The 23764-nt window shown below is 40.7% G+C and overlaps 1 protein-coding gene across 3 annotated transcripts; it reads left to right on the top strand.

Annotated features, from left to right (window-relative positions):
• The first annotated feature begins 2542 nt into the window (after positions 1-2542).
• On the top strand, positions 2543-23430 carry ZNF507 (zinc finger protein 507). 3 transcript variants are annotated; one of them, XM_074551118.1, is made up of 7 exons: positions 2543-2608; positions 5218-7349; positions 8960-9065; positions 13819-13933; positions 16196-16300; positions 19249-19383; positions 19511-23430. In XM_074551118.1, the coding sequence occupies exons 2-7, from the start codon at positions 5223-5225 to the stop codon at positions 19872-19874; spliced, it is 2952 nt and encodes a 983-aa protein (XP_074407219.1). In that variant the 5' UTR covers positions 2543-2608; positions 5218-5222; the 3' UTR covers positions 19875-23430. The 3 variants fall into 3 exon arrangements, with proteins under 3 accessions (XP_074407219.1, XP_074407221.1, XP_074407220.1); XM_074551119.1 differs by lacking the exon at positions 2543-2608 and adding an exon at positions 3036-3482; XM_074551120.1 differs by lacking the exon at positions 16196-16300.
• Positions 23431-23764: the final 334 nt, after the last annotated feature.

The raw sequence follows: 23764 nt of genomic DNA, 5'->3' as shown, positions 1-23764 counted from the left end.
ATTACAATAATGTGAAAATTACAAAGCTTTTGGAATGGTTTGGGAACTGCCAGGCACGAAAATGTAGAAAACTCATGGGCTAAACTGGATTTTTCATTGACAATTATATAACTCATTGCTGGTACAAATCATTAATGAAAACAAGCCTAATTGTTCATTTGATGACTGAAAAGAGTATCAAGACTGAGGCCACAAAGAATAAACAGGCATCTTATAGGAAAGCTCCTACCTGTAGATTTCTGTTATTTTAAAAGTGCACACAAAAACCTGTGCACACTTTGCATGTTTTCACTTCCAGATTGCATCTTTGCTGATGTAGCTCGAAATTCACCTGGTGTTTCTAGGCTATGTGTTACTCTTTTAAATTAAGCTTGTAATGTTTACCATAAAACTCATGCCACCGACATTCTGTACATATTTACAGTACTTAGGAAGCAATTTGGTATAAACTTTTACAAAAACATCAACATTCTGAACATATTATCCTCAAAACAAGAGCTTCATCTCTGCTGCTCAGGGAGAGGTGCCTTATCCAGATTTCATTTGGTTTCATGTCTCCTTCAGCTTGAAAGCAATGAAAATGAAAAACAGGAAAATAGCTTTGTGAGTTAAGAAGCCTTTCAAATTAATGTAAAAGTGTAAAATCTAAATCTGTCTTTTGGTACAATCATATCTGCACAGAGAATGAAATCTTCAACTTAGTCCAGGTTTAATTACAACAAAGAAGAATAACAGAGTCTATGGAGATGATTACTCATTATCAACCCAGCATTTTTAATTCAGATCTATCAGATCCTAGCACATTTTGGTTGAAAAAAGGAGAGTGAGAATCCTGTATGTACAAGAGTGATTCAATTCAGGTGACTGATTAATTAACCTGTAACATATACACATGTGGAAACAAAGCTTTCAAAGGAACAGGGTACATAAAAAATAATCATTTTCTATGAAAAGGCTCTACTTAATATGGCAGAAAAAGCTGAAACAAGCACCATTATTATTATTACTATCTTTGACACTGTAGATACTATACTGACTAAAGTTTTACCTTTATTTTTTAATTAAATGCATTTAATAGGTGTTAAGAAGATAGGTTGTATCCTGGCATTTTCCTGACAGTAATTAATTATTTTTTTAAAAGTCTTATCAAAGGCTTACCGAGTTTTTTTCACCAAGTCAGAGACTATAGGATAGGACTTGAAATGTCTTAAACTTTATATAATTAAATAGAGCTTCATAATTCAAGGAGACAAAGAGAAAAAATAAAATTAGAGATACCTATTGAAAGGATGGTCAAATCCACCTGTTGAATAATATCTGGTTAGACAGTATTTTTAAAAGATCATCTACTTCAAAAGACCAAATGTCTATGAAACAATATACAATCATTAACGAAAAGTTCAATCGTTGCAAAAAGTTCCTACAATTTTACCAGATCCCTCCAAATCCAAATCTCCACATCAATACACTTCAGTCTCCGTTCTGGAAATGAAGATTGGATTTTACTTGCCATCACCCAGCCAGTTTTGAAATCACTTTTGAAGCTCACAATTCCCCAACTTTTCAGTTTGTATGAAATATCTCACATGTACCATTGCTGGTACTTAGCTGCCAAGGTAGCCCCGACAAGCAGTGTGTATGTAAATCTCTCAATTTCTGCCCACTTCAAACTGCTACACCTTCTTGACAGCTTTACACCCAAAACCTGGAGGTCGGGCAGTTTTTAACTACAGGTGTTTACCGCCGAAAACCATGCCGGGAATAAAACACCTTTTGTGAGATTCTCCGGGTTTTGGAGCGTGTGGCGCTGCCAGCGCGGCCCTGGCTGTGGGCACGTGGAGGGCGCTGGGCTGGAGCGGCCGGAGCCGTCCCGAGAGCTGCGGGGAGCGCCCGGAGCCCGAGAGAGCCTCAGGGAGCGCCCGGAGCCCGACTGAGCTCTCGGCGAGCGCCCGGAGCCCCATTGAGCCCTCGGGGAGCGCCCGGAGCCCGACTGAGCCCTCGGGGAGCGCCCGGAGCCCCAGTGAGCCCTCAGGGAGTGCCCGGAGCCCGAGCGAGCCTCAGCGGCACCGGCCAGCCCGGGGCTCGGGGACAGCAGGGCTGAGGGCTGAGACACTGCCCCGCCGGGGCACATCCTCCTGGCTCACACTGCTTCCCGTGCACGGTAACACGGTCATATTCACACACAGTGTCCTGTGCCCTGTCCCGTATCCCCCGGCCGTGTGCCACACACACACACACACACACACACACACACACACAGACATCCTCCTGTGCCCTGTCCCGTGTCCCCAGGCCCTGTATCATACACACACACAGACACTCTCCTGTCCCCTGTCCCGTGTCCCCAGGCCCTGTATCACACACACACACACACACACACACCCTCCTGTGCCCTGTCCCGTATCCCCCGGCCCTGTGCCACTGTCACACACACACCCTCCTGGGCCCTGTCCCGTGCCCCCCGATCGCGTCCCTGTCCCTCCCCGTCTCCATGGTGACGGGAGGCGGCGCTGACGCGGCGGCAGCGCCCCCCGCCGGTCACCTGACACGGGCCCGCGGGTCACGTGACAGAGGCTCCATCGTCGCCATCTTGAAGCGGCAGCCGGAGGTGAGGTTCACGGGGCTTTCTCCGTTAGTGCCGGCGAGCGGCGGCGCGGCCCGGCCCGGGGCCCGCGGCCGGGAGTGGTGGCGGCGGGCGGGCAGCGGCGGGTGGCCGGGCGCAAGGCAGGGCGCCAGGCGCGGCGGTGGTGGGCCGGCCCCGGGGCGCCGCGCCGCAGCCCATGTGCGGAGCCGCGGGCGGCAGCGGCTGCCGGCGGAGCTTTCCCGGGCCCGGGGCTGCCTCCGTTCCCTCCTCTCCCGTCCCCTCCTTCCCTCACCCCTCCTGGCTGCCCCAGCGAGCCGGCTCCTCGCTGCTCTGGGTCTCTGGGTTGCCGCTGCCCCGCGGCCGGAGCGGTGCCGGAGCGGCGCCTGCGGGCTCGGAGCGGGGCGGGCAGCGCGGCTCGGCCGTCCCGGTGAGGGTGGGGGAGATTCCGTGCCCTCGGGGGCCGCGGTACCATCGCACCGCCCTCTGCCAGACAGGTTGGGCGAAGCGTGCTCGGCTCTTCCTGCCCTGGAGGCGTTCGCCCTGCTCGGCCCAGGGGTTGGGCTGGGCTGGAATGGGCAGCTCGCAGGCGTTTGCTCGGGGCTGCATCTTCCCTCACGTCCTTTGGCATCCCAGACATTGCTGTGTAATTACTGTGTGGGTGTTTGGACAGCGCCCTCGGGCACGTGTGACTCTTGGGGCTGGTGCTGTGCAGGGACAGGAGCTGGACTCGCTGATCCTTGTGGGTCCCTTCTAACTTTGTGATAATTTGTGTACAGCTCTTACCATCCCTCTAAAAACCAAAGTCTGCAAGAGTAACAATCAAACTCTAAGCAAAGAGTGACATAACACATATGTATCTGGTAACTGGGATCAGCTCCAAGCATCCCGGATAATACAGGTCAGGTCCTCTCTCTGTTTGTCTTTTTGATATAGCAACAGTACATGGCAGCATATTTCCTTTATGATCTCCTGTTAGAGATTTTTCATCTTAGTTGTTATGCTGCTTCCAGGTAGAGAAAATATTTGCCTATTTAGCATTACTTTAAAAGTTTTAAAAGTACCAAGGGTAATTTAAGGTAGCATCAGTTTTCCTTAACTCATTTTCAATTTGAAAATATTTCAAGTAGACATTACTGCTTTGAGCATTCATTAAATCTGTGTTCAGGGGAAAAAGCAGGTTTGTTCACTTCTCACAATGGTTTCAAAACATGTTACAGGCAGTTTGAAACAAACACCAAAGTGTTTTTATAGAACTGAATTAGGGTTTTCAAATAATAGCTTTCAACTTGAAGTATTTAACATAAGGTGCAGATGATACTAAAAAATTAACATTGCTTATATTGATAGCTCTGATGATAACCTGAACTGTAAGCTGAATGGCAGATGAAGGTAATTTATGTAGCTCTGCCCAGAATTTTTCTGTAATGGGAAAGGGGCACCACAGACCCTGCTCTCATGTGTCTGTGCATTCTCTACACTAAATCCACAAGTAGCAGTTAGTGGATCTCGTGGGTTTTTAGGACCAGTTCTGGAAATTCTTTTTTGTATCTTTCTTGCAAAAAAAATCCACATGAATTTACTTGGCATAATTTTTCAAGGATGACTGATAAATATCCCTCATGTCTTTATGTTCTCAGTTTTAGATGAAGTATATAAAAACTTTGTATAAAATATACGTGTGTGTGTATGTATAAGCACTTGAATAGGGTATTTCTAGACATTTTTAGAGAAGTAAATTTGAATGTAAGACCTTTTGTCCAGCTCCTTCACCTCTCACCCCACAGCTCTGCCCACATCACAAAGTATGTTTTCATGTACATTTTTGTATATTGGCTTCTAATTTGACCTCAAACACTGCATATTATTGCCTGTGGTTTATGGTTTGATATTTTTAAAGGAGGGGTAATTGGAAATAGTAACTGCCTGTAGCTTTCCCTCAAAACAGAAAAGAAGTGCTCTTTATAACTTCAGTACCATTTGATTTTCCCTGCAATTAAGAAATTGTTGCTGCAATTAGTAAGTTTTCTAGAAAATGACATTTATAATGAGAAGTATGATTTGACATTTGAATGGTCTTTAAAATAGTCATAGTGAAATGACTAATGCAAGTAAATGACAGAATTACCTTCTTTTAACATTTCAAGGAAAAAAACTGCTTATTTTTGTAAATTATATTGCTTCAAATTGTCATTTGCTTTAGGAGCACTGATGCATCAAAGTACATTAGGAATATATTTTCATATTCTACTGTGCTTTTAAATATCAATATACCAGTTACTGTCAATTGATATTTTAATGTTTAGCATTCAGATGTGTAGTGTTTGTAAGGAAAAAGAGAATAGCTGTAACACTGTTCCTCAGCTTACACTTGAAAATACTTGTCTTATCCTTGTACAACTTGGAGGCAGCCTGTTGGAGGCTCTCTTGGAATTATTTTGTGCAGCTGCATTGAAAAGCATCACTAAATGCCCCCAATATCTTTGGCTATTTCTGTAGCCATTCTGAAAATTTTTATTAGTTTAGTGGAATTGGGCTTCCCTGTTTGGTAGAGAGAGCAATGTAAATAGCACTGGGCTGTGTTTTCATTATTGTGCAGGTATAAATCTTTATTTTTATAACTCACCTTCTCCTAGGTATTATGGAAGAAGGAAGCAGCATTGCAGTATTGATGCCAAATATTGGGGAGCAGGAGGCTGTGCTGATTTCTGAAACAGTCATTGGCCCAACACTGCAGAGCAGCGAAGAGCAGAGAAAATGTAAAACCGACCCCCTGATCCACGTGATCCAGAAGCTGAGCAAAATAGTTGAAAGTGAGAAGTCACAAAGGTGCCTTTTAATAGGGAAGAAACGTTCCCATGCTGACGCCTCTGTGCAGTCCTTGGACACAGCTGAGCTCTGTGAAATCCCAGCTAAAGCCATCGAGCTCTCTGTGTTTGCTACTAAAAAGACTGAAGAGTTACAAGCAGATTATATTGTGACTGAATGTCTTCCACCAAGCAAAAAAAAGGTGACGTGCTATCAGTGTGGTCTCTGTAATTTTCTGTCACCTTCGCTTTTAACTCTACAAGAACATATAAAACAACATGGGCAGAAGAATGAAGTGATATTAATGTGCTCAGAATGTCATTTTGCCTCCAAAAGCCAAGAAGAACTTGAATCCCACTTCCAAAATCACCACGAGAACAGTGGTAAAAACAGCATCCAGACAAAAGTGCAGCAGTGTGTCAATGTCACCAGTTCATTTCTGCAGGGGCCAGTGGAAGGAAATGTGAAATCAGGGACTGATCAGACAGGGAATGTGGAATGTAAGGATCCAGCTCAGTCTGCTCCTGTGCCTGAAATGGGCAGGAGGAAGTGGTACACCTACGAGCAGTATGGCATGTACAGGTGTTTAATCTGCAGGTACACCTGTGGGCAGCAGAGGATGTTGAAAACACACGCTTGGAAACACGCGGGGGAGGTTGATTGCTCCTACCCCATCTTTGAGGAAGAAAATGAAAACACCACCTTGTCAGAGACAGTTGTAACTCACACACCTCAGAGTGTGGATACAGTTGTCCTCTCTTTGGAAAACGGTGAACTTGATATCCATAGTGAGCCTTCTCTTCAGCTTCAGATTTGCAATTCTGAGCAGCTGTCGTGTAAATCGCCCGTAGGAACAAATGTAAAAGAGGAAGAGATATTAAGTGAGTCCGTGGTGCATTCTCCTACTACAGAGGTTGTAGAGGAGACTGTATCAGATACAGAACCAGACAATATGATAACTGACAGCCTGCTTTCATCAGCACAGAAAATTATCAGTTGTAGTCCAAATAAAAAGGGTCACGTTAATGTCATAGTGGAGCGTTTGCCAGGTGCTGAAGAAAGTGTTTTACAAAAGCCATTCTTAATGAACACTGACATTGAAACAGAAAAAAAATTGATCTCAGAGGAGTCCTCTGTTAGCTGTGAAGAACCTGCTGAAGTTTATCATTCAGATGCAATTCAGGAAGTAATAATAGAGTGGAATAACACTGAGAAGAAAGATAACGAATTAAGCGCTAATAAAAATGTAACAGCTGACGAAAATGTGCCTCCTGCAAGAAGGAGGACAAATTCAGAGTCACTGAGACTGCACTCTTTAGCAGCAGAAGCTCTTGTTACAATGCCAATCAGAGCTGCAGAACTGACACGGTCCAGCCTCAGGGCTCTGACTGGAGAGGGTGCTGTGGATGCAGGTGCAGGCCAGGGAGGAGCTGATGGCCCATGCATGGCTCATTCCAAAGTGGTGTCCTCACTTAAGGATCCTTCAGAGGAGTTCGGTGGCTTAAACCAAAGTGAATGTGCAATAGTTGAGATAAAGAAAGACAGACCAGAGTTATCGGAAGCACCGATTAAAATGGGCATCAGCATGTCGCTGCTCACCGTCATTGAAAAGCTGAAGGAGAGGACAGACCAGAACGCCTCCGACGATGACATCCTGAAGGAGCTGCAGGACAACGCGCAGTGCCAGGGCGGGGGGGACGCGGCGGGGGCGGGGAGCAGCCTGGTGGAGTTCATCCCCAGCGCCGAGCGGCCGTACCGCTGCCGCCTGTGCCACTACAGCAGCGGCAACAAGGGCTACATCAAGCAGCACCTGCGCGTGCACCGCCAGCGCCAGCCCTACCAGTGCCCCATCTGCGAGCACATCGCCGGCGACAGCAAGGGCCTGGAGAGCCACATGATCAACCACTGCAAAGCCCGCATGTACCAGTGCAAGCAGTGCGACGAGTCCTTCCACTACAAGGTACAGCCTCTCTGGAACCCCTAAATATCCTCTTTCGCTGCTTTCTCAATAACTGGTGATCCCTTATTGCAGCCTTCCTGGGGTTTGGGGTGTCCCCAGCAGGCTGCACGGGGTCCAGATAGTGCGGTCCTGTTCAGGACAGACCAAGCTCACAAGCAGTTCTTAGCTGCAACCTCAGCAAGCTTAAGTGATATCAGCTCTTTAGTGGTTATCAGCTCATGGTGATTTCAGCTTGCTAGGTGCTAGGCAGGCACACCAGGGGAGAGAGGAGAAGTCTGTGCGGGGTTCCACAGGAGCGTCTTTATTGATTCTTCTGTGGAGGTTCCCAGTGACAGCTTTTCTGCCTGAGCTGGGCAAAAGCAGCTCTTCTTCACATGGGGTACAGAAATTGTCCAGTAGCAAGGACAGTTTAAAAGAAAGTGACCTATAGATTACAGAGAGATAAGCAGGGGTCCAAAGGCAGAAGAGGGGCTCCTAGCCCATTCACCATGGCTTGGCATTTCCCATCTTAGGCTTCTGACCACCAGGGAGCCCTTGCAGGCTCAGGGCCTGCTCCAATCCCTCTTTCTAACTTATCTCAGTCTGACATCCTGGCTTCGTTGTAATTACCAGTAGGGATTATTGCAAGCAGCACGTGCTGAATATACAGTCCAACTGTAATTATTCTGCTTTACCTACTCAAATAACCTTGCTTCTTCCTCACATAACTTTCCTCACATAACTGTATTACGGACATAATAATACCATGTTGTTTTTCTGCCCACACATACTGCAGGAAAAAATGGAAACATCAAAGAACTTAATAGCTGAAATTTTAAAAGAATGCTCAAACATGCCTTCCTCTTGTGAGTGTGGCACTTGGGGGTAACATTGAAGCAGAATTTTTTTTATTTTTTCTGCTGTTTTGTTGCTCTGGATGTTCTGTAGAACTTAGATTTGAAAGATTACAACGAGAGCAGAATAATACATTTCTGCCCTTTTTCTAACTGCTATTTTAAGCATTAGTGAGTGAGTTCCTATGCACTCAGCTCAGTAGTCAGGAATACAGAACAAATTGCATCAGTACCCAGCTGAACAGCTGGACCTCTTGGAAGCACTGGTCATGCAAATTTTCCCATATTTATTGTCATTTAGTCCTAGTTTGAAAAAATACACAGGGTAGCAAAAGGCTCTCTTTTCTCCTCCTCAAGCAAGTAGAAACAGGACTGGTGTATTCTTAAGTCAGTCAGTAATATGAAAATTGAGGTAATTTTCACACAAGCCTCTAATCTCATACTGCTTTTGGAGTACAGTAATTTTGGAGGAAGAACTGTGGCCACTTGTCTGTGGCAATGGGGAAAGAAGGAAATCTATTTTCTAAATAAACACAAATCATAGAATCCTCTCAGTCACTCTCACCAGTCCTTTATGTTACTAATCCATGATATTTACTTGTTTTTTGTAGTAAAATTACCTAAGGGATAATCTGTATATACATTAACATGCATTTCAGACCAGTTTTCATTAAAGCTTGAGTAACAATGTCACAGATGATTGCAATATCCCAAGTCTGTGTGTTTGTCACTGTATGTTTGTAATGTATTTTTTAACATTAGGAACTGTTTTTTCAGAGCCAGCTGCGAAATCATGAAAGAGAACAACACAGTCTTCCTGATCTCTTCTCCACAGCCACAGCTAACAAACTCATAGTTTCCAATGAAGCAGATGATAGAGAAGGTACTGTTTATATTTACACTTGAAATTACAAAAACTCACTCATAACATTACTTGTTTGCTGTATTTGTGTAACTGGTTTTAAGATCTCTTGTGCTGAAATGCTTTCAAGCCTGTTCATAACCTTAAATGTGTGTTCTTTCCAGAGGGCAGAATTTACCATAGTCAGTCTTGAGGTGGCATTTATTGTTAGCTGATATATTTTTAGCCCCAGTAATTAAACCCTTGTTGTGACAAACAACTCATATGCAATATTATTCTGGATTTTTAAGAAGAATTTTTTTTTTCCTTCCTAAATGACCTAAACAAAAGAAAGCCTATTTTTTAAACTCCCTATGGTAATGTAGTTTACTGTCAGCATGTGCATACAATGCCATCCCTTTCTGAGTTTAGAAATTTCTGTTTAATTATGGTAATGTCCAAAATGAGTCATTTATTTTAGCCCTAGTGAGGCAAATGTAAGACATTGTAAATATGCAACCTCTATCTGTAAGAGTTGCCTGGGTAACAGTAGGTGTGCATTTTCACAGAGACATAGAATGGTTTGCGCTGGAAGGGACCTAAAAGCTCCTCTCTTTCCAAGCCCTGCCATGGGCAGGGGCAGCTCCCACTAGACCTGGTTGCTTAGAGCCTCATGTTTGTTTAATTGTGTATCTGCTTCTAATTTAATAGGGCTTGTTTGCAAAACATAAACAGCAACAAAAGAACAAAACAAAAACAAACCAAACAAACCCTTGATGCATTAAGGTAATCAAATAGGGGAAAAAGAACCAAATTCTGAAATTTAGGAGAAAATGTGGCCTTAAAATCCCTTGTGTGTCCTGGAAAGCCACTATCTATCATTGCAGTGTGAATGCATCCTCTTCTCTGGTGAGTTACAGCTACTGAAAATATTTACAGCATTTTCATTTTGAAGGCAAGACTGTAATTATTAGCATTTTGCAATTTTAGAGCATTATGGATAAATACTAGTAATTAGATAGTCTCTGAACAACTGTGAGCTGAAGTATTCCCATTTTGTGCCCAAAGCTCTTTTCTGTCCTATCTGTGCTCTCTTGTTTGTTTAGACAGCAAAATGTGCACTCTAATAGTACTTAGGTTGCTGTGGTAATTTCTGGGTTCTACCCTTTCCTCCACAGCTGCTCAGTGGGTGCAAAAGTTGTTGAAATGGATGCAATTTCTTGTGAAAAAAGGCTCTGACCAGCAGGAGCCAGAGTGGATGGGCAATGGTTTGCCCAAAACAACTTGATACATGTCAGACCAGAATGATTTCCCAGCTTTGCCTGCTGCTCTCTCAGCTCACACTGCCTCCTTTTCTGGCCTTCAGTGTATGAGTTAAAAGTTAATTACCTTTTCAACCTCAGGTAGAGTGACCCTTCCCAGCTCCGTTTTGCTCTCATCAATGCAGAAGGTATTTAAATTCAGGGAATTGATCTGTAGTGCTCAGTCCATGCCAGGAGCTAAGCCTGAGAGAGCCATTGAGAGCTGGGGGAGACAGGGAAAGGGCCAGGGAGGCTCTGCTGGCAGTGGGAACATTTCCCATTACATACTGGGGGATTTCTGCAGGAGCATAAATGTTTAATGGCAGTGATAGGAAATAAAACATTGTTCCTTTAGTAAGGTACAAATATCTACAAGCACAGCTTGGACTGTTACTTCTGGCAGTGTTTTGTGTGCTGTTCCTAAAGATGTCCTGATACAGGAATAACTACCTTGCAATGCCTGAAAGTGTCAGGTTTGGAGAAATACTGGACTTTTGGAGCTCAACTCCTGGTAATGTGAAAATCAATAGTCCTATCTGCTTTTGAAATTAGTATGTGTAATGAGGTTATTTTACAGTTTATATCCTGATTTTGTACTTGAGCTTCCATGAAAGGGAAGCCCCTGTTCAAGAAATCTGCCTGCTTTCAATTAATTTAGAAATGTTTTATAAATATTTTTTCTTATTATTACCTTATACAAGTGTTCCAGCTAGGCACTTTAATTGTTTACCCCACATGAAATTTAGTAATGTGGCTTGAATGAAAACAGTTCTCCTTTTAAACTTTTATTAACTCATACTGTGGAATGCTTAAATTATTTCAGAACCAATTTATAATCAAATTGCAGCACCACTGCAGTACAGCAATCTCTTGTCAAACAGATGTCATCCCTATAAAGCCACACAAAACAAAGAAGTTTATGGCACAGCATCTGTTTATGTGAAAGATGCCTGAGCTGGAACAGTTTCATTTCTTGTTTATGAAATGGTTGGTCCTAAAAGACTCTTTATTCATCATGGTTGTACAATAAATTAAAAAGAGCATTATGACACTGGGTATGATCAGACTGTAAATGTCTAATAATGAAGGAATAGGGTAATAAGCAGCATTAGAGGAGCACCTGTTACTGCTGCTGCAGCAAAGATCTGGCATTTCCATATTCACTTGTAGGAGAACTGATATTCTCCTTCCAGAAAGCCAAACAGGCCCCAAACCCACAAGAAATAAGCCAGTTGAGGGGATGAGGGACACAAATTCTATTTTGTAACAGCAAGAGAGTATGTGATGTGTTATAATTTATGTGCATTTTCTGGAAGGAATAAATATAAAGTAGTGATTGGTATAAATAATTGCTCCTAAGTGTGTGCTGCTGGGTGTGAGCATCTTAGAACTATGCTGTGGCAAATATGCTTTAAAAATCTCATTAGATACTGTTGGTTTTAAACTGCCTGCCCACTGAAATACCAGATTTGTAACAGAAAATACATTTGGAAGCAGTTCATTCTAAAGCTGCAGAATTTAAGATGGAAAACCCCTTCAAGCAGAGCACAGCCCCTGCTCTCCCATGGATCTGCAGCCCAGTGAGTGTCCTTGATCCATTGAGGTCTTATACATGAACGTGTTTTCAAAAAGAATAATGCAGAAATATAAATTCCAAAGTCTTCAAGTAAATAATTAGGATTGTTCTGATAATTTTTACATTAAATGAAAAACAAATCTAATAAATTTTGAGTATTTTGTAGGAAAAATTCCAATATATTTTGCTTTAAGGTTGACTTGCAAAGAGTGCCTGCTGTGTATTACTTCCATATTTTTTCTTATAAGAGCGTTAAAGAGTGAGAACTGTGTCATGTTTTAAAATGAAATATAGGAAATATATTTGTGGTTTTCTTGGTACACACAGAAATATTCCAATTTTATTTCCCTATCTTTGCATTCAGACTGCTATTTTATTTTATATGATATACTATATATTCTTCACAATAACCCTCTGGGGTTATCAGCCTTACCTAATTACTTTGCATCTTGAACCAAAAGTGCTAAATTTTGAAGTGAAAGTTTAATTAGTTGTAATTTTTCCTTATATTGAAGCCGTGTGACTGTATTCATCAGAATAATATATCTAGAACCCTTTTTGGCATAATTCAGTGCCTGCCTGTGGGAAAAGAAATGTCTCTTTAAAAGAGTTTTACCATCATGACTCTTAATTGTTTTGATAATGAGAAAATTCAGCCTAAAAAAAAAGTACATGAGGTACAGCATGATAGGCTGGAATGGGAAAATTACCTGCATAAAAAATGCCATCCCTCTTCCCAAATGTTAATATCTTAACCCAAATCAGTCCCATTATTCAGTGAGGGAACAGGAACAGGGCTGTTAAAGTGTACACACTCATGTCTCAAAAATATCCCAGCTGTGCTCTGGTGGGCACACATTTCCCTGTGTAAGGAGTCATTAGCCTTTGTCTCTGCAACCATTAATTTTTCAAGAGTCTTTTTCATTCTGGAAGGAAAAAAAAATTGCTTTTGTTACAATTGCTTTTTAGCAATTTGGATAAGTTCCAAATTATTTATTAAGACATCTGGTCAATATCTATTTTTTTATCATCTCATATCTTTCAGAAAGTGTGAGTGTATGTTGAATGATAAAGAGGATTTAGAGGCTTTTGGAGATCTTTTGCTTTTCTTTTCTGTGTTTGCCAGTTTGAAACTCATCTGTCGCAGACATCTTTTCATAAAAATCCTTTCTTTAGGATTTTCCCTTTTGGGAAGCTGAGGCCCCAGAAGCAGAATGTAAACAATGGTTATCTGCTGCTGTGGGATGCAACAGGTGCATCTGTGATTGGCCCATCTTGGATGTTTTCAATTAATGGCCAATCAAGGACTGAGCGCTCAGAGTCGGAGAGAGCTCCTTTGTTATTCATTCTTTTCTATTCTTAGCTTATCCTTTTATTTCCTTTTAGTGTAGTCATAATGTAATATATATATCATAAAATAATAAATCAAGCCTTCTGATCATGGAATCAACATTCTCATCTCTCTCTCATCCTGAAAACCCTTGTGACCATGATCACACTCATCCATTCTCAGTCCCAGTCTTTTCCTTTGATTTGATGCATTCTGCAAAGCACTGAAACTGCTGGGTTCAGGAGCCCCACATATTATCAAATTTTGCTGTAATACAGGGCTTTACCCAACTGCAGGGAGAAGGAAAATGTCCACATTGAGAAAAATAATGTTTTCCTAAAATTTTAATAATTCCTGTAAATGGCAGGGCAAATGCAGAACAGTATGGTCAAATAAACCACACCTTTTTTACCTCTGTGTCTGCTTCTTATTTAATACTTTAAAAGTGTTAAATAGTGATCGACATTCAAAACTATTACTTTAAATATAAATTTGTGTTTCATAATTCAGTTGTGATGACAGTATAATCTGAGAGTTCCTCACAAGGCTGAGTGCAGCTCTCTAAAGTAATGGCTTTTGTTGCCCTAGGAAGCAAGTGTTCCTCGCAGAAGCTGTTCAGGTGTGACGTGTGTGACTACACGAGCACCACGTACGTGGGAGTGCGCAACCACCGCCGCATCCACAGCTCGGACAAGCCCTACAGGTGAGTGCCAGCCTCAGCCTCAGCCTCAGCCTGGCAGGGCACTGCTGCTCCTGCCTGGCAAAGGAGCTGCAGTTACACCACTGTACTGCAAACTACTGAGGGAGACACACTTGCTGCCTGACTCAGACTAGGTAATTAAGATTTGCTAATTTTTCCAGAGCACATCTTTTGCTGTGGCAGTCTTCTGCCTGTTTTCAGTTTGAAGCATTCACATGTGGAGAGGAAGATAATTCTGTTATAATACTGGACTTTGGCCAACAGTAATAATATATTTCTCAAATATATTGAGAAAAAACCCTTGCACGCTTAACTTTGTTTTGGATTTGCTTTATTGCAAAATGTTCTCCATTGTCATGTTACTGCTTTATACATCAGCTGCTACAGAGTGTGGGGAAATCCTGCCCTTGTCACCAAGTGCCTTATCTTTTTCACTGGTTTCTAACAATAGTAACATACTCAGGATCATATTTTATAACTTTTCTACAAGGGTATCATATGGATTTATATAGGAACGTGGGTACCTAAAAATCACATGTAATACCACTGCTGAGGTCCCCAGCAAAAAAATAAATCCTGCATTTTCCTATTGGTTGCTGCATAAATTGCCCCAGATTCAATTTGTGCTTATACAGTGTGGATCTCTGTCCCTCTCTAGTGGCTAGAAAGTAGATCTGAGTCAGTAGATTTTTTTGAGCTGATCTTTAATGTCAAGTCCTGTCTTTAGTGTAAACCCTGGGAACTCAACACCTTGAAAGGCTGAGCCAAGCCAGGGACTTTCTCTTTTGGATAAACAAACCCTGAAGATGTGCTGTATTTTGATTTGTGCATCATAATGATCTCCCATAACACCAGCAAAATTCACAAGATGTTTACTCAGACAGCAAGTGTGGAATACAAATAGATTGTTTTCTCCTCAGAACCTTCACTGTTACCATTATTTATTACTTAGTGGGGTTGGAGCAGCAGATACTGAAGAGTGTCTTGTACGTGGTAGTTTTCAAATTGGTGTTAGCAGCCTGTTTTGATTTAGGAACCCTTGGAAATTTTCCACTGGTGATACAGACTGCTGCATACTAAATACAAATCAACCCATCTGCCTTGCTTCTCTTATTATTTTTTCATAAACCCCTTAGACAAATCTGAAAACCTGGCAGGATACTTGAGCCACATCTGAACACCATAATGATCCAGTATTTATGGTATTTCTCCTTCTGAAACATTAATCCCTCAAGCCTTCCGTAGTGTCAAACAGCAACCTACTGCATTGCTGCCTTTTTGAGAGCTGTAAACATACTTTAGATTTGTTTGACAAAACTTCGTGGAAACTAAGGTGTTGAGCCTTAAAGGATATGTTTCTGTAGATTTGATATGTTCTGGATTTTAATACTGCACAATTAAATCCTTTCAAAAATATAGTGAGTATTCTCAGGCTAAGTGTGCAGCAGTCTCAAACTGTTTCACACTAAAGAACAGACTTTCTAACTGGACATTTTACCATTTGAAAAAAAAAGTAACACCTAAATTTCAAACAACTACATAAGAATTTTAGCTGAGCTTGATGGGCTTCTGTTTGAATATGGTAGATACAGGAAGGCTGTGTGGTAGTATATTGATATTTATGAATAATAAGGATTTTATGTAATACTTTGGAATCTAAATCCATGGATCTGAATTTAGATCCAGACTGTTTTATGTATTGGTTTTATACAAAGATATTGTGACAGAAGTAAAAAGAAAAAAATTGAATGGCATGATGTGATATGCTTAGGGCACTTAAATTTGAATATGTTGATCTTGTCACTGACTTTTTCAGCAAAAAACCCCTGAACTTTGGTGTTTTATTACTGGTTTGGCTTTTACAATGTCCTGAGAACATTGCTGGTGCATTACGTAGAGCACATAGTCTCCCCTGCAGCTCTGAGGGTCACATTATGCCTTTGGAAGGGCTGCATCCAGCCACCTGCACCCTCACCTCCCTTGCTCTTAGTGCTGCTTACCCACATCAGGAGAGGGCTCGAGGGAGATTTCAGGAAGGAGCACAGTCTGTAAGCCTGGTGATGCCTGCTGAAAGGTGCAGGCTTTTTTGGGCTGCAGAAGATTCTCACTGCCCAACAGTGATTAATGTCATACTGTGGAGTTCTGCAGAGATGGTTAGTTCTCAGCTGCAGCCTTTCCAGGCACCTTTGCAGGCTGGGAGCTGCTGGGTTTGGAGCAGTGCCAGCAGGGAATGGTCAGAGCCATCACTTGTTGTTGTCTCTTCAGATGTCGCGTGTGTGACTTCGCCACCACAAATATGAATAGCTTGAAGTGCCACATGAGGCAGCACCCCCAGGAGCATCAGGCAGTGCAGCTCTTGGAACAGTTCAAGTATGTAATGGGGCTCTTAAAGCAGTGTTCAGATCCTGTTCCCTTCCCTCCTAGAGTAATTCTTTGGTCCACAGAGTTGTTTGGGGTTTTTTGATGGATTTGCCATGGCATTCCCAGGCTGCTTAAATGTGTCCATGACTTCCCTCTGGGACCTGTTCAGCTTTTGCTTTGCAGAATGTGGTGGTTGCACACACACTGCCTATTGCAAGTAGTTTCTGGACTGTGTTAATTACCTGGAGTTGTTTAGGAGATTGTATGAGCCAAAACCATGCCATGGCACCTCTAACATTTAACATTATAGACAAGTAAATTCCAGTATCCAGGAACATTCCCTGGCTTTCTTTAGTATCCCAGTCTGGGCACAGCCTTTGCATGTACATGTCTGGTGGAATCCAGGCTGGCATCACCTAGTTAAGATTTACTATGAATAGCCATTAAGGGATGAGTGTCCCTTATAGTCTGTCCATAGATATGGGTGATTTATAGATATGTGAGAAAGTTGGTACAAATGTGTGTAATTGTCTGCTACTAATTTGTAACAAAACATAGAAGTTGGGAAGGGAAAGGAAAGAAAATTGGGAATATTCTGAATATTTCTCAGTGGAAGATTTTAAGGGCAATATGAAAAGTCTAAATAAAACACACTCATGTAGAGGTTTCTTCTCAAGAAAAGCTGCTTCTACAATTTGAAAGTACTTCCACTGCTTTTTTCCCAAATGTTCCTAGAAGCATTAAGTTGTATTTGCTCAGCTGTCATACTCCCACAGTATTGCTCCTGGTATTACCAGGGATTACTGGAAACCTCCACACTTTGGTCCCTGATCCCCAAGGAATTAGTCTATCCAGAGCTGCAAGAGAATTGTTTCCTCAGTGTATCAATGTAGAATACACCTGAACAGTGAAGTTTAATAATTGAGCACTAATCAAGCAGTAGGGCAGGTCATGCTATGGAATTGAAAGGCTTCTACTACTAAACTCAGTGGTAAATAATTTTGTTTCTCTGAGAAAGTTGCATATACTGTAAGTATGTGATCATTAACTGTAGTACAGCATACTACAAGCTGTTTGTGTCTTATTTCAGCTGTATGCTAAAATAGTCAACAGTATTTGGCTCAAAAGATACTGTTCTCAGCAAAGTAAATTGTATTAGTAAATCACCTGAGTAAATTAGTGAGCTTCAAAAAATGAGAGTATTTAAAAGGGACTAAAAATGGACACTGGGCTATGGCTTCATTGATTGTGTTCCCAAATCACTGACCAAGCAGTGTTAGTGGCACAGAAAATCAAATGTATGGTGATACTAGTGGGCACATTAAATGAAATTAAGATTATTTGCTGATCTTGGTGTTTTACAAAAAATTATTTTGGCCTAATTTTATCTATAAATTAACTGTAAGGTCTGCCTTTTATCCAATGATGTATTTTGTAACAGCCTCATTAGAGATATCAGGATTCCCAATCTGAGAATAGACTCATCTATCTTTGAAAGCATCCATTTTCTTTGTAAGGCTCCAAATTAGAAGGAAAAGAGACAAATAAGATCCTAGAGAAGAGTGAGCTAGAAGAACACACCTGTTGTTCCCAGCAGGACAGAATTACCTTGCTCCATAAGCAAGGTAATGTGCTGTGCTTTCACATCATTTGGGAGAATTTTGCTGTTCTCTGCAATCTTCTCCTGAGCAGAGGTTGTTTTCTGTGTATGATTATTTGCAGGCCATTTAAGGACTATACTGTCATTAGGAAAAGTCCTAAAGCCTTACTGAATTGTAGTGTATAATGTGGTTTTATGTAGGCCTTCTTGTGTTTCCAGGTTACATTTCTGAAAGGGTCTTAAAAACTACAAAGACTGACTTACATTGGGGTAATTTTAAGACTCATCATAGTAACACACTGGGATCACATTGCTTGAGCAGAGCTGCATTCCTGCTTATAATTTATTAGCACAAGGTCACCTTCAATGGATTCTGATCTTTTCCATGGGATTTGGGGAACTGAAGCCTTCCCAAGTAGCAGGCAGCTGAGCAAAAGGGCTTTTTTATCCAAAAGACAAAAAGACAGATCCTGCTCTGAAGTGATGTCATGCAGTATCACTCATCTCCTTCATGCTGAGGTGACTAATTTATCATCTTAAAAAGCACATCAAGAACCTCCTCTGATGTATATTTGTGCATGAAAAGGGTTATACAGGATTTGATCAGCCTTGGGTTATTTCTGTCCATAAATATACACTACATCTCCCTGTCAATAGGATTTATTCTTCAGGGTTTTGTTCTTTACTGCATAAGATGGTGTTTTACAGGGAAATAGAAAATTTAGTCTTGTGGTACCAGAGCTGATGGAAAACTCTATGGAGAAAATGATCAGGTGTGTGAATCCTGCTCTGTGAATCTGTTCAGGATCTGGCACTGCCCTCAGCAGCCTGCTGATCCTGCCTGAGGGGCTGGACTGGACTGTGCACCCTCAAGAGGTCCCTCCCAACTTCAGGAACTCTGTGATCCATAACAAACTAATACCTGCTGTACCAGGAAAGACTTGCTTAGTTCAGTTGACATAATTAGTGCTAATTACACAGTTCCTGCTTGGTTCAGAGCAGGGCCAGAGAGAGCTCACCACCTCCCTGCCAGATGCCCTCTTTCTGCACTCAGCAGCAGTACTGCATTTCTGCAGTGTTTGAACATTTTTATCAGGCCAAAAAGATAAGATTTCAGTTCAGTTGTTTAGGAAATTTAAAAAAATTTAGAATGTTCTCAGATCCTAAAAATAGTCTTATATTTCAGGATGCAACTTGGCAAACTAACTTGACCCAGTTATGAAACTGAAAATGGGACCAAGAAGAAGGTTCACATGGATCTCTCTGCTTACTCATCCTTGTGGAAGAACTAAACCATTACTAAACTAATAAAATTGACTTTGAAATGTTTCTCTTTTCCTTCTCCATTTTTCCCCAGATGTTCTCTCTGTGGATATGTATGTAGCCATCCTCCATCCCTGAAGTCCCACATGTGGAAACATGCAAGTGACCAAAATTACAACTATGAACAAGTGAACAAAGCTATTAATGATGCAATTTCACAAAGCAGCAGGTATGTCTGATTTACTGTCACACCTATTATCTTTCAAAAGACCCAACCCTGACCCAAAATAAAGTTCCTATCTAAAAGGAACAGCTGTAGATTGTAATATTTGTTTTTGTTTTTATTATTATTTCAGGTTTCAAGGACAACTCACTGACAAGACTTTATTAGAAGGCACAGATGAAAGTACAGTACCTATACTAGGAAGTTCAGACAACCTGGTGTCTTTTACAGAGTCCATTAACCAGACTACAAATGAAATTTCAGGTTCTGATGAAAATGAAAAACCTACCTTGATGAATACCTCATGCAGTTTAGAAAAGAACTCCACTCTCCCCCATCTTGGCACAGAATACTGTGTTCTTCTCTTCTGCTGCTGCATTTGTGGTTTTGAGTCTACCAACAAAGAAAATCTGCTGGATCATATGAAAGAACATGAGGGTGAAATCATAAACATCATTCTAAACAAGGACCACAGCACAACTCAGAATACAAACTAGGTGAAGCAGTAAGTTAAGAGAGGATTTCCTAGAGTGAATATTTTCTTTTTTTGCTATTTTTTGCCTGAGAAACTTGCTAAAGAGAAGAATTGCAAGCAAAACTTGATTTCCCATCCTGAGTTCTTGTTTCAGTAGGAGTACAGTGTTTGATCCAGGGACTGATGAATCATTTAAGAGATAAATACAAGGTGTGGAGAATAGAAGGATCCATTTTAACCTGTTACTTCTTTATATGGTGCCAAGAATGTAGGATTGTTGTTTTTTTCATTTCCTGTCAGGTACTAGTCAGTAATAATGCATTAGCGCAGTATTTTAAAACCCAAAGGTGTGAAAGCTTTGAATCACTTGAAAAGCTTTTTTCTTCCTCCCTCTTTGTTGTTTTCCAAGTAATTCAGCAAAGAAGGTTTTTACCCTCTTTTTTGACAGATGATCTGGCAGCAGATCAGATAGAGCTGTTACAGAGTGATCTGGTAACCCCCTGCCTGGAAGGTGGGCAGGGCATGTGTTTGTTGTGTTCACACACTGGAGTTCCATTTTTCCCAGTCTATTTTTAAGGCTTTACAAACTCCCAAGTCGTTTTCCAACAAAGACTTCCATCCTTTCCATTGATTTACAGCAGCAGGAGGTGAAGGGCCTAGAAACATTCTGTTAATAACTATTTGTTTGATTGGATCCTAACTGCAAAACTGTTATCTTTTCAACTCATAGTATGTAACACATTATTTTTATAACAATAACCTGTTGTTTTTTCTTGACACCATGAAGCTTATAAAAAAAGAAAAGCTTATAATGTCACTTTCCATTTTTGGTGATTGTTTTGCAGTATAGATGAGCAATGTTTTTGATGAGAACATGATATTAACAATAATTGCCACAAAGTGATGGAGATGAAATCTATGTAGATTCCAAAAGATGTAGGTGAGCACAAATTGGGATTTTCAGAAACGCCCACATGCTTTGGCATTCTTTGAAATGCCACTGGCTGGCCAAATTTCCCACTTGTCTGTCAGAGCTGTAACTGTGCAAATAATGAGCTGAAAGATAATCTTCCTGTAGAAAATCATATTTAAAAAAAGAAATGGCAAACAATTTCTTAAGCCAAAACTGTATCCAGTCACTTACTGAATAAATTTTACTAGTGCCTATAGTATGGATTGATAAAGGGAATTAAAGATTACTTTGTTGTCTAAGAAAACATAGAAATCTCACCCTTTCAAAACCTTCAGCTTCTAAAATTAGTTTGGAGTTTTTTTTGGTTTGTTATTTTTACAGTTCCAGCAGTTGGCAGTAGAAGATACTCATCTGTATATCAATGTGGAATAGTATTACACTGGCTAGTTTCCTGGCAACTTTGTTGATGTTATTGATTAAGTTGGCTACTTAATTTCTTTGAAAGATTCATTAAGTGTAGTATCACTTCCAAAGAAACCCCTTGGCAGCCAGATTTACACTGACTAGTTCAGGCATGTATTCCTGCTTCTGATGAATGGCAGATGCACAGCAGCTTGCCTGCTGCTGACACGGGCATGCAGTGACCTGATCTTTGGTAGCTCAGTATTTATAAAGTTCCTTACTCTTGGGAAAACAGTGGTTTCTTCCTTTATGTACACCCTTCAAGCAGCAGCAATCAGCTGCAGCTGTAAATGTGAGACGCTGGCACATGGAGTGTGTGTGCTAGCACTGCCTGGAAGTGGCAACCAGGAAAAGAAAACAGTAGCAGAAGTCACAGCTTCATGAAACAGCCAGGGTAAAAGCACTAAGACTTCGAGTGTATTTGATACTTGTTTTCAAGAAATTTCCTCAATTTGCCTTCTTCTTTTAGGTGAAATAGGTATTATTTTGTTTATAAATTAGATAGCAGCACATACACATTTGACTTGAAGAATTAGTCTGGATATAAGGTCAAAGCATTTTTGTGTTGAATTTTTGAGATACTTTAAATACTATTTGAAGTTAATTATACGTTATTTTCAGTTAAAAGTCATTTTTCATATTCCTACCGTTGGATTTTACATTTGAAAAACACATTATTTATTTACATGATCCCAAATTCCAGAGGAGATAATGAACTTTAAATGGGGTATTCATATTGTCTTACTGACACTGCTATTATACCTGGAGTATAGAATTAATGTGAAAATACTACATCATCTGGAATATATCTCAGCTTTCTCACTCAGAAGTCCCATTTGTTTGAAAAATTAAAGGACAGTGAGATCCCTACTAATGCTGAACTACCAGTCAGTATTCACAGAAACAATATTTACCACGCTGTTATTTTTGTGTAATTCTGTTAAAGTTGCTCAGCTGGTGAAAGGTAACAAAGGAAAAACTTGCATTCATAAGCTAAAAAGGAGATGGCAATAACCTGGAATGCAGCAGAGCAGCTCTGGTGTGTGGAAGGCACACGAGCAGTTCTGTGCATGCCCCAGAGTCAGTGCCACACATCCCTCAGCAGGATGGGCCTGGGCACAGTTGTTCTTTGCTCTGTTCTTTTTGACCATGTGTTCCTGGAAAACAGAAAGCTACTTGCCTCTATAAACCATTATCAGTCCTGCAAATGCCAACAAAGAATTCTTTCCCATATGCACAGAGATTTACTTTTTTTAGCTGTCTCCATGCTGCTTGCAATTAGTTACCCACTCACAATTCAGGGACTTTGTCAGAAGTCCTGCATGTGAAATAATTATAGGCTTGGTTTTTCTGAAAGCAAATTGTTTCTCAGGTTATCTGCTTTCAAAAGTCTATGGCTGGCCTGGCTGCATGTTTTGTAAGGCGTTTTAAGCACATTTCAGAGTCACTGACACTGCAAATTTCCCCTTTCTTTAAGCTTTTAAACTATTTTTGTCTCTTCAGAGACAAAATCAGCTATTCACGTGCTGTTTGTTTAAATTACATTTTATTCTGTGATACAAACTGTACCTTGCAGCTTTGTTTGCAATGCCTGTACTTCCACTAAAGAGCAAACTTCATTCACACTTGGCTGTACTGAAAAATGGGTGCATATTTCATCTTCCTGATTTATGCTTGACCTGGAAAAATAGAGTGGGATTCAGTCAGAGTTCTTGTATTTTCCTCTTTCATAAGCACTTATTTAATCATTTGAAGAAATGTACAGTTGGTGCTCAAAGTAACATTTGTTAAGATATATTTAATAGAAATTTACATTTGCATTTGATATTCATGGACATGGGTACATGTATTTTTTTAAGAAAAGGTATTGTAACACTATGGCACTGCTTTTATAGCCAAAGTATAAAAAAATTTAGAAAACTGACATGTAAAGACTGCAGTTAATTCTGATACTGTATCTTATTAAATAGGATGAGTTTTGTTTTATAAAGTTATCCAGCACATTAAGCTGCATGCCTTAAGCTCTCTCTAGGATTGTGTTCCTGATAGGCAACTCTTTGGAAGGATGAAGCAAAGTCTGTAGTACCACTTTAACTACCTTCTGGAATACTGTACAATGGTAGAATAATTTATTTTGCTTTACAGGAGTTTGTCACGTATTGACTTTAATATTGTATTTTGGTAATAAACTTTTTTTGTTAAACTCTTTAGTCACTTTTATTTGGCCTCTATGAAATATGAATATAGAAAATCCAAACACTGAACCAGTGTTTAGAGAGAGGGAAATCTGTTGAGACAAAAAGTACTTGAAATACTTTACTGCCATTTCTTACTGTCATATGAAATTATTAGTATTAGATGTTATTACTAGTTTAAGTACTGCTATTACAAGTTTTATCAAAATAACTGTGATGAGGAAATATGAAACTATTAAGTCAAAATATTTGTAAGCCTGCATGCAGTTAGGGTGGCACCATGCTGAAGAACTGCAAATTCAAAATTCATAATGAAACTAGTAGGAATTTCTTCCCTAATTT

This window comes from Zonotrichia albicollis, chromosome 13, assembly GCF_047830755.1.
Source record: "Zonotrichia albicollis isolate bZonAlb1 chromosome 13, bZonAlb1.hap1, whole genome shotgun sequence".
Lineage (NCBI taxonomy): Eukaryota > Metazoa > Chordata > Aves > Passeriformes > Passerellidae > Zonotrichia > Zonotrichia albicollis.
Note: the sequence above shows the minus strand (reverse complement) of the source record. Positions and strands in the feature narration are given on the sequence as shown.

Excerpts from the sequence above, each read along its gene's own strand:
- ZNF507 (XM_074551118.1), top strand. The coding sequence starts at position 5,223 with ATGGAAGAAGGAAGCAGCATTGCAGTATTGATGCCAAATATTGGGGAG. Across the intron at positions 13,934-16,195 it reads AGCTCGGACAAGCCCTACAG|ATGTCGCGTGTGTGACTTCG; the intron begins GTGAGTGCCAGC and ends TTGTCTCTTCAG. Across the intron at positions 19,384-19,510 it reads GCAATTTCACAAAGCAGCAG|GTTTCAAGGACAACTCACTG; the intron begins GTATGTCTGATT and ends TTATTATTTCAG.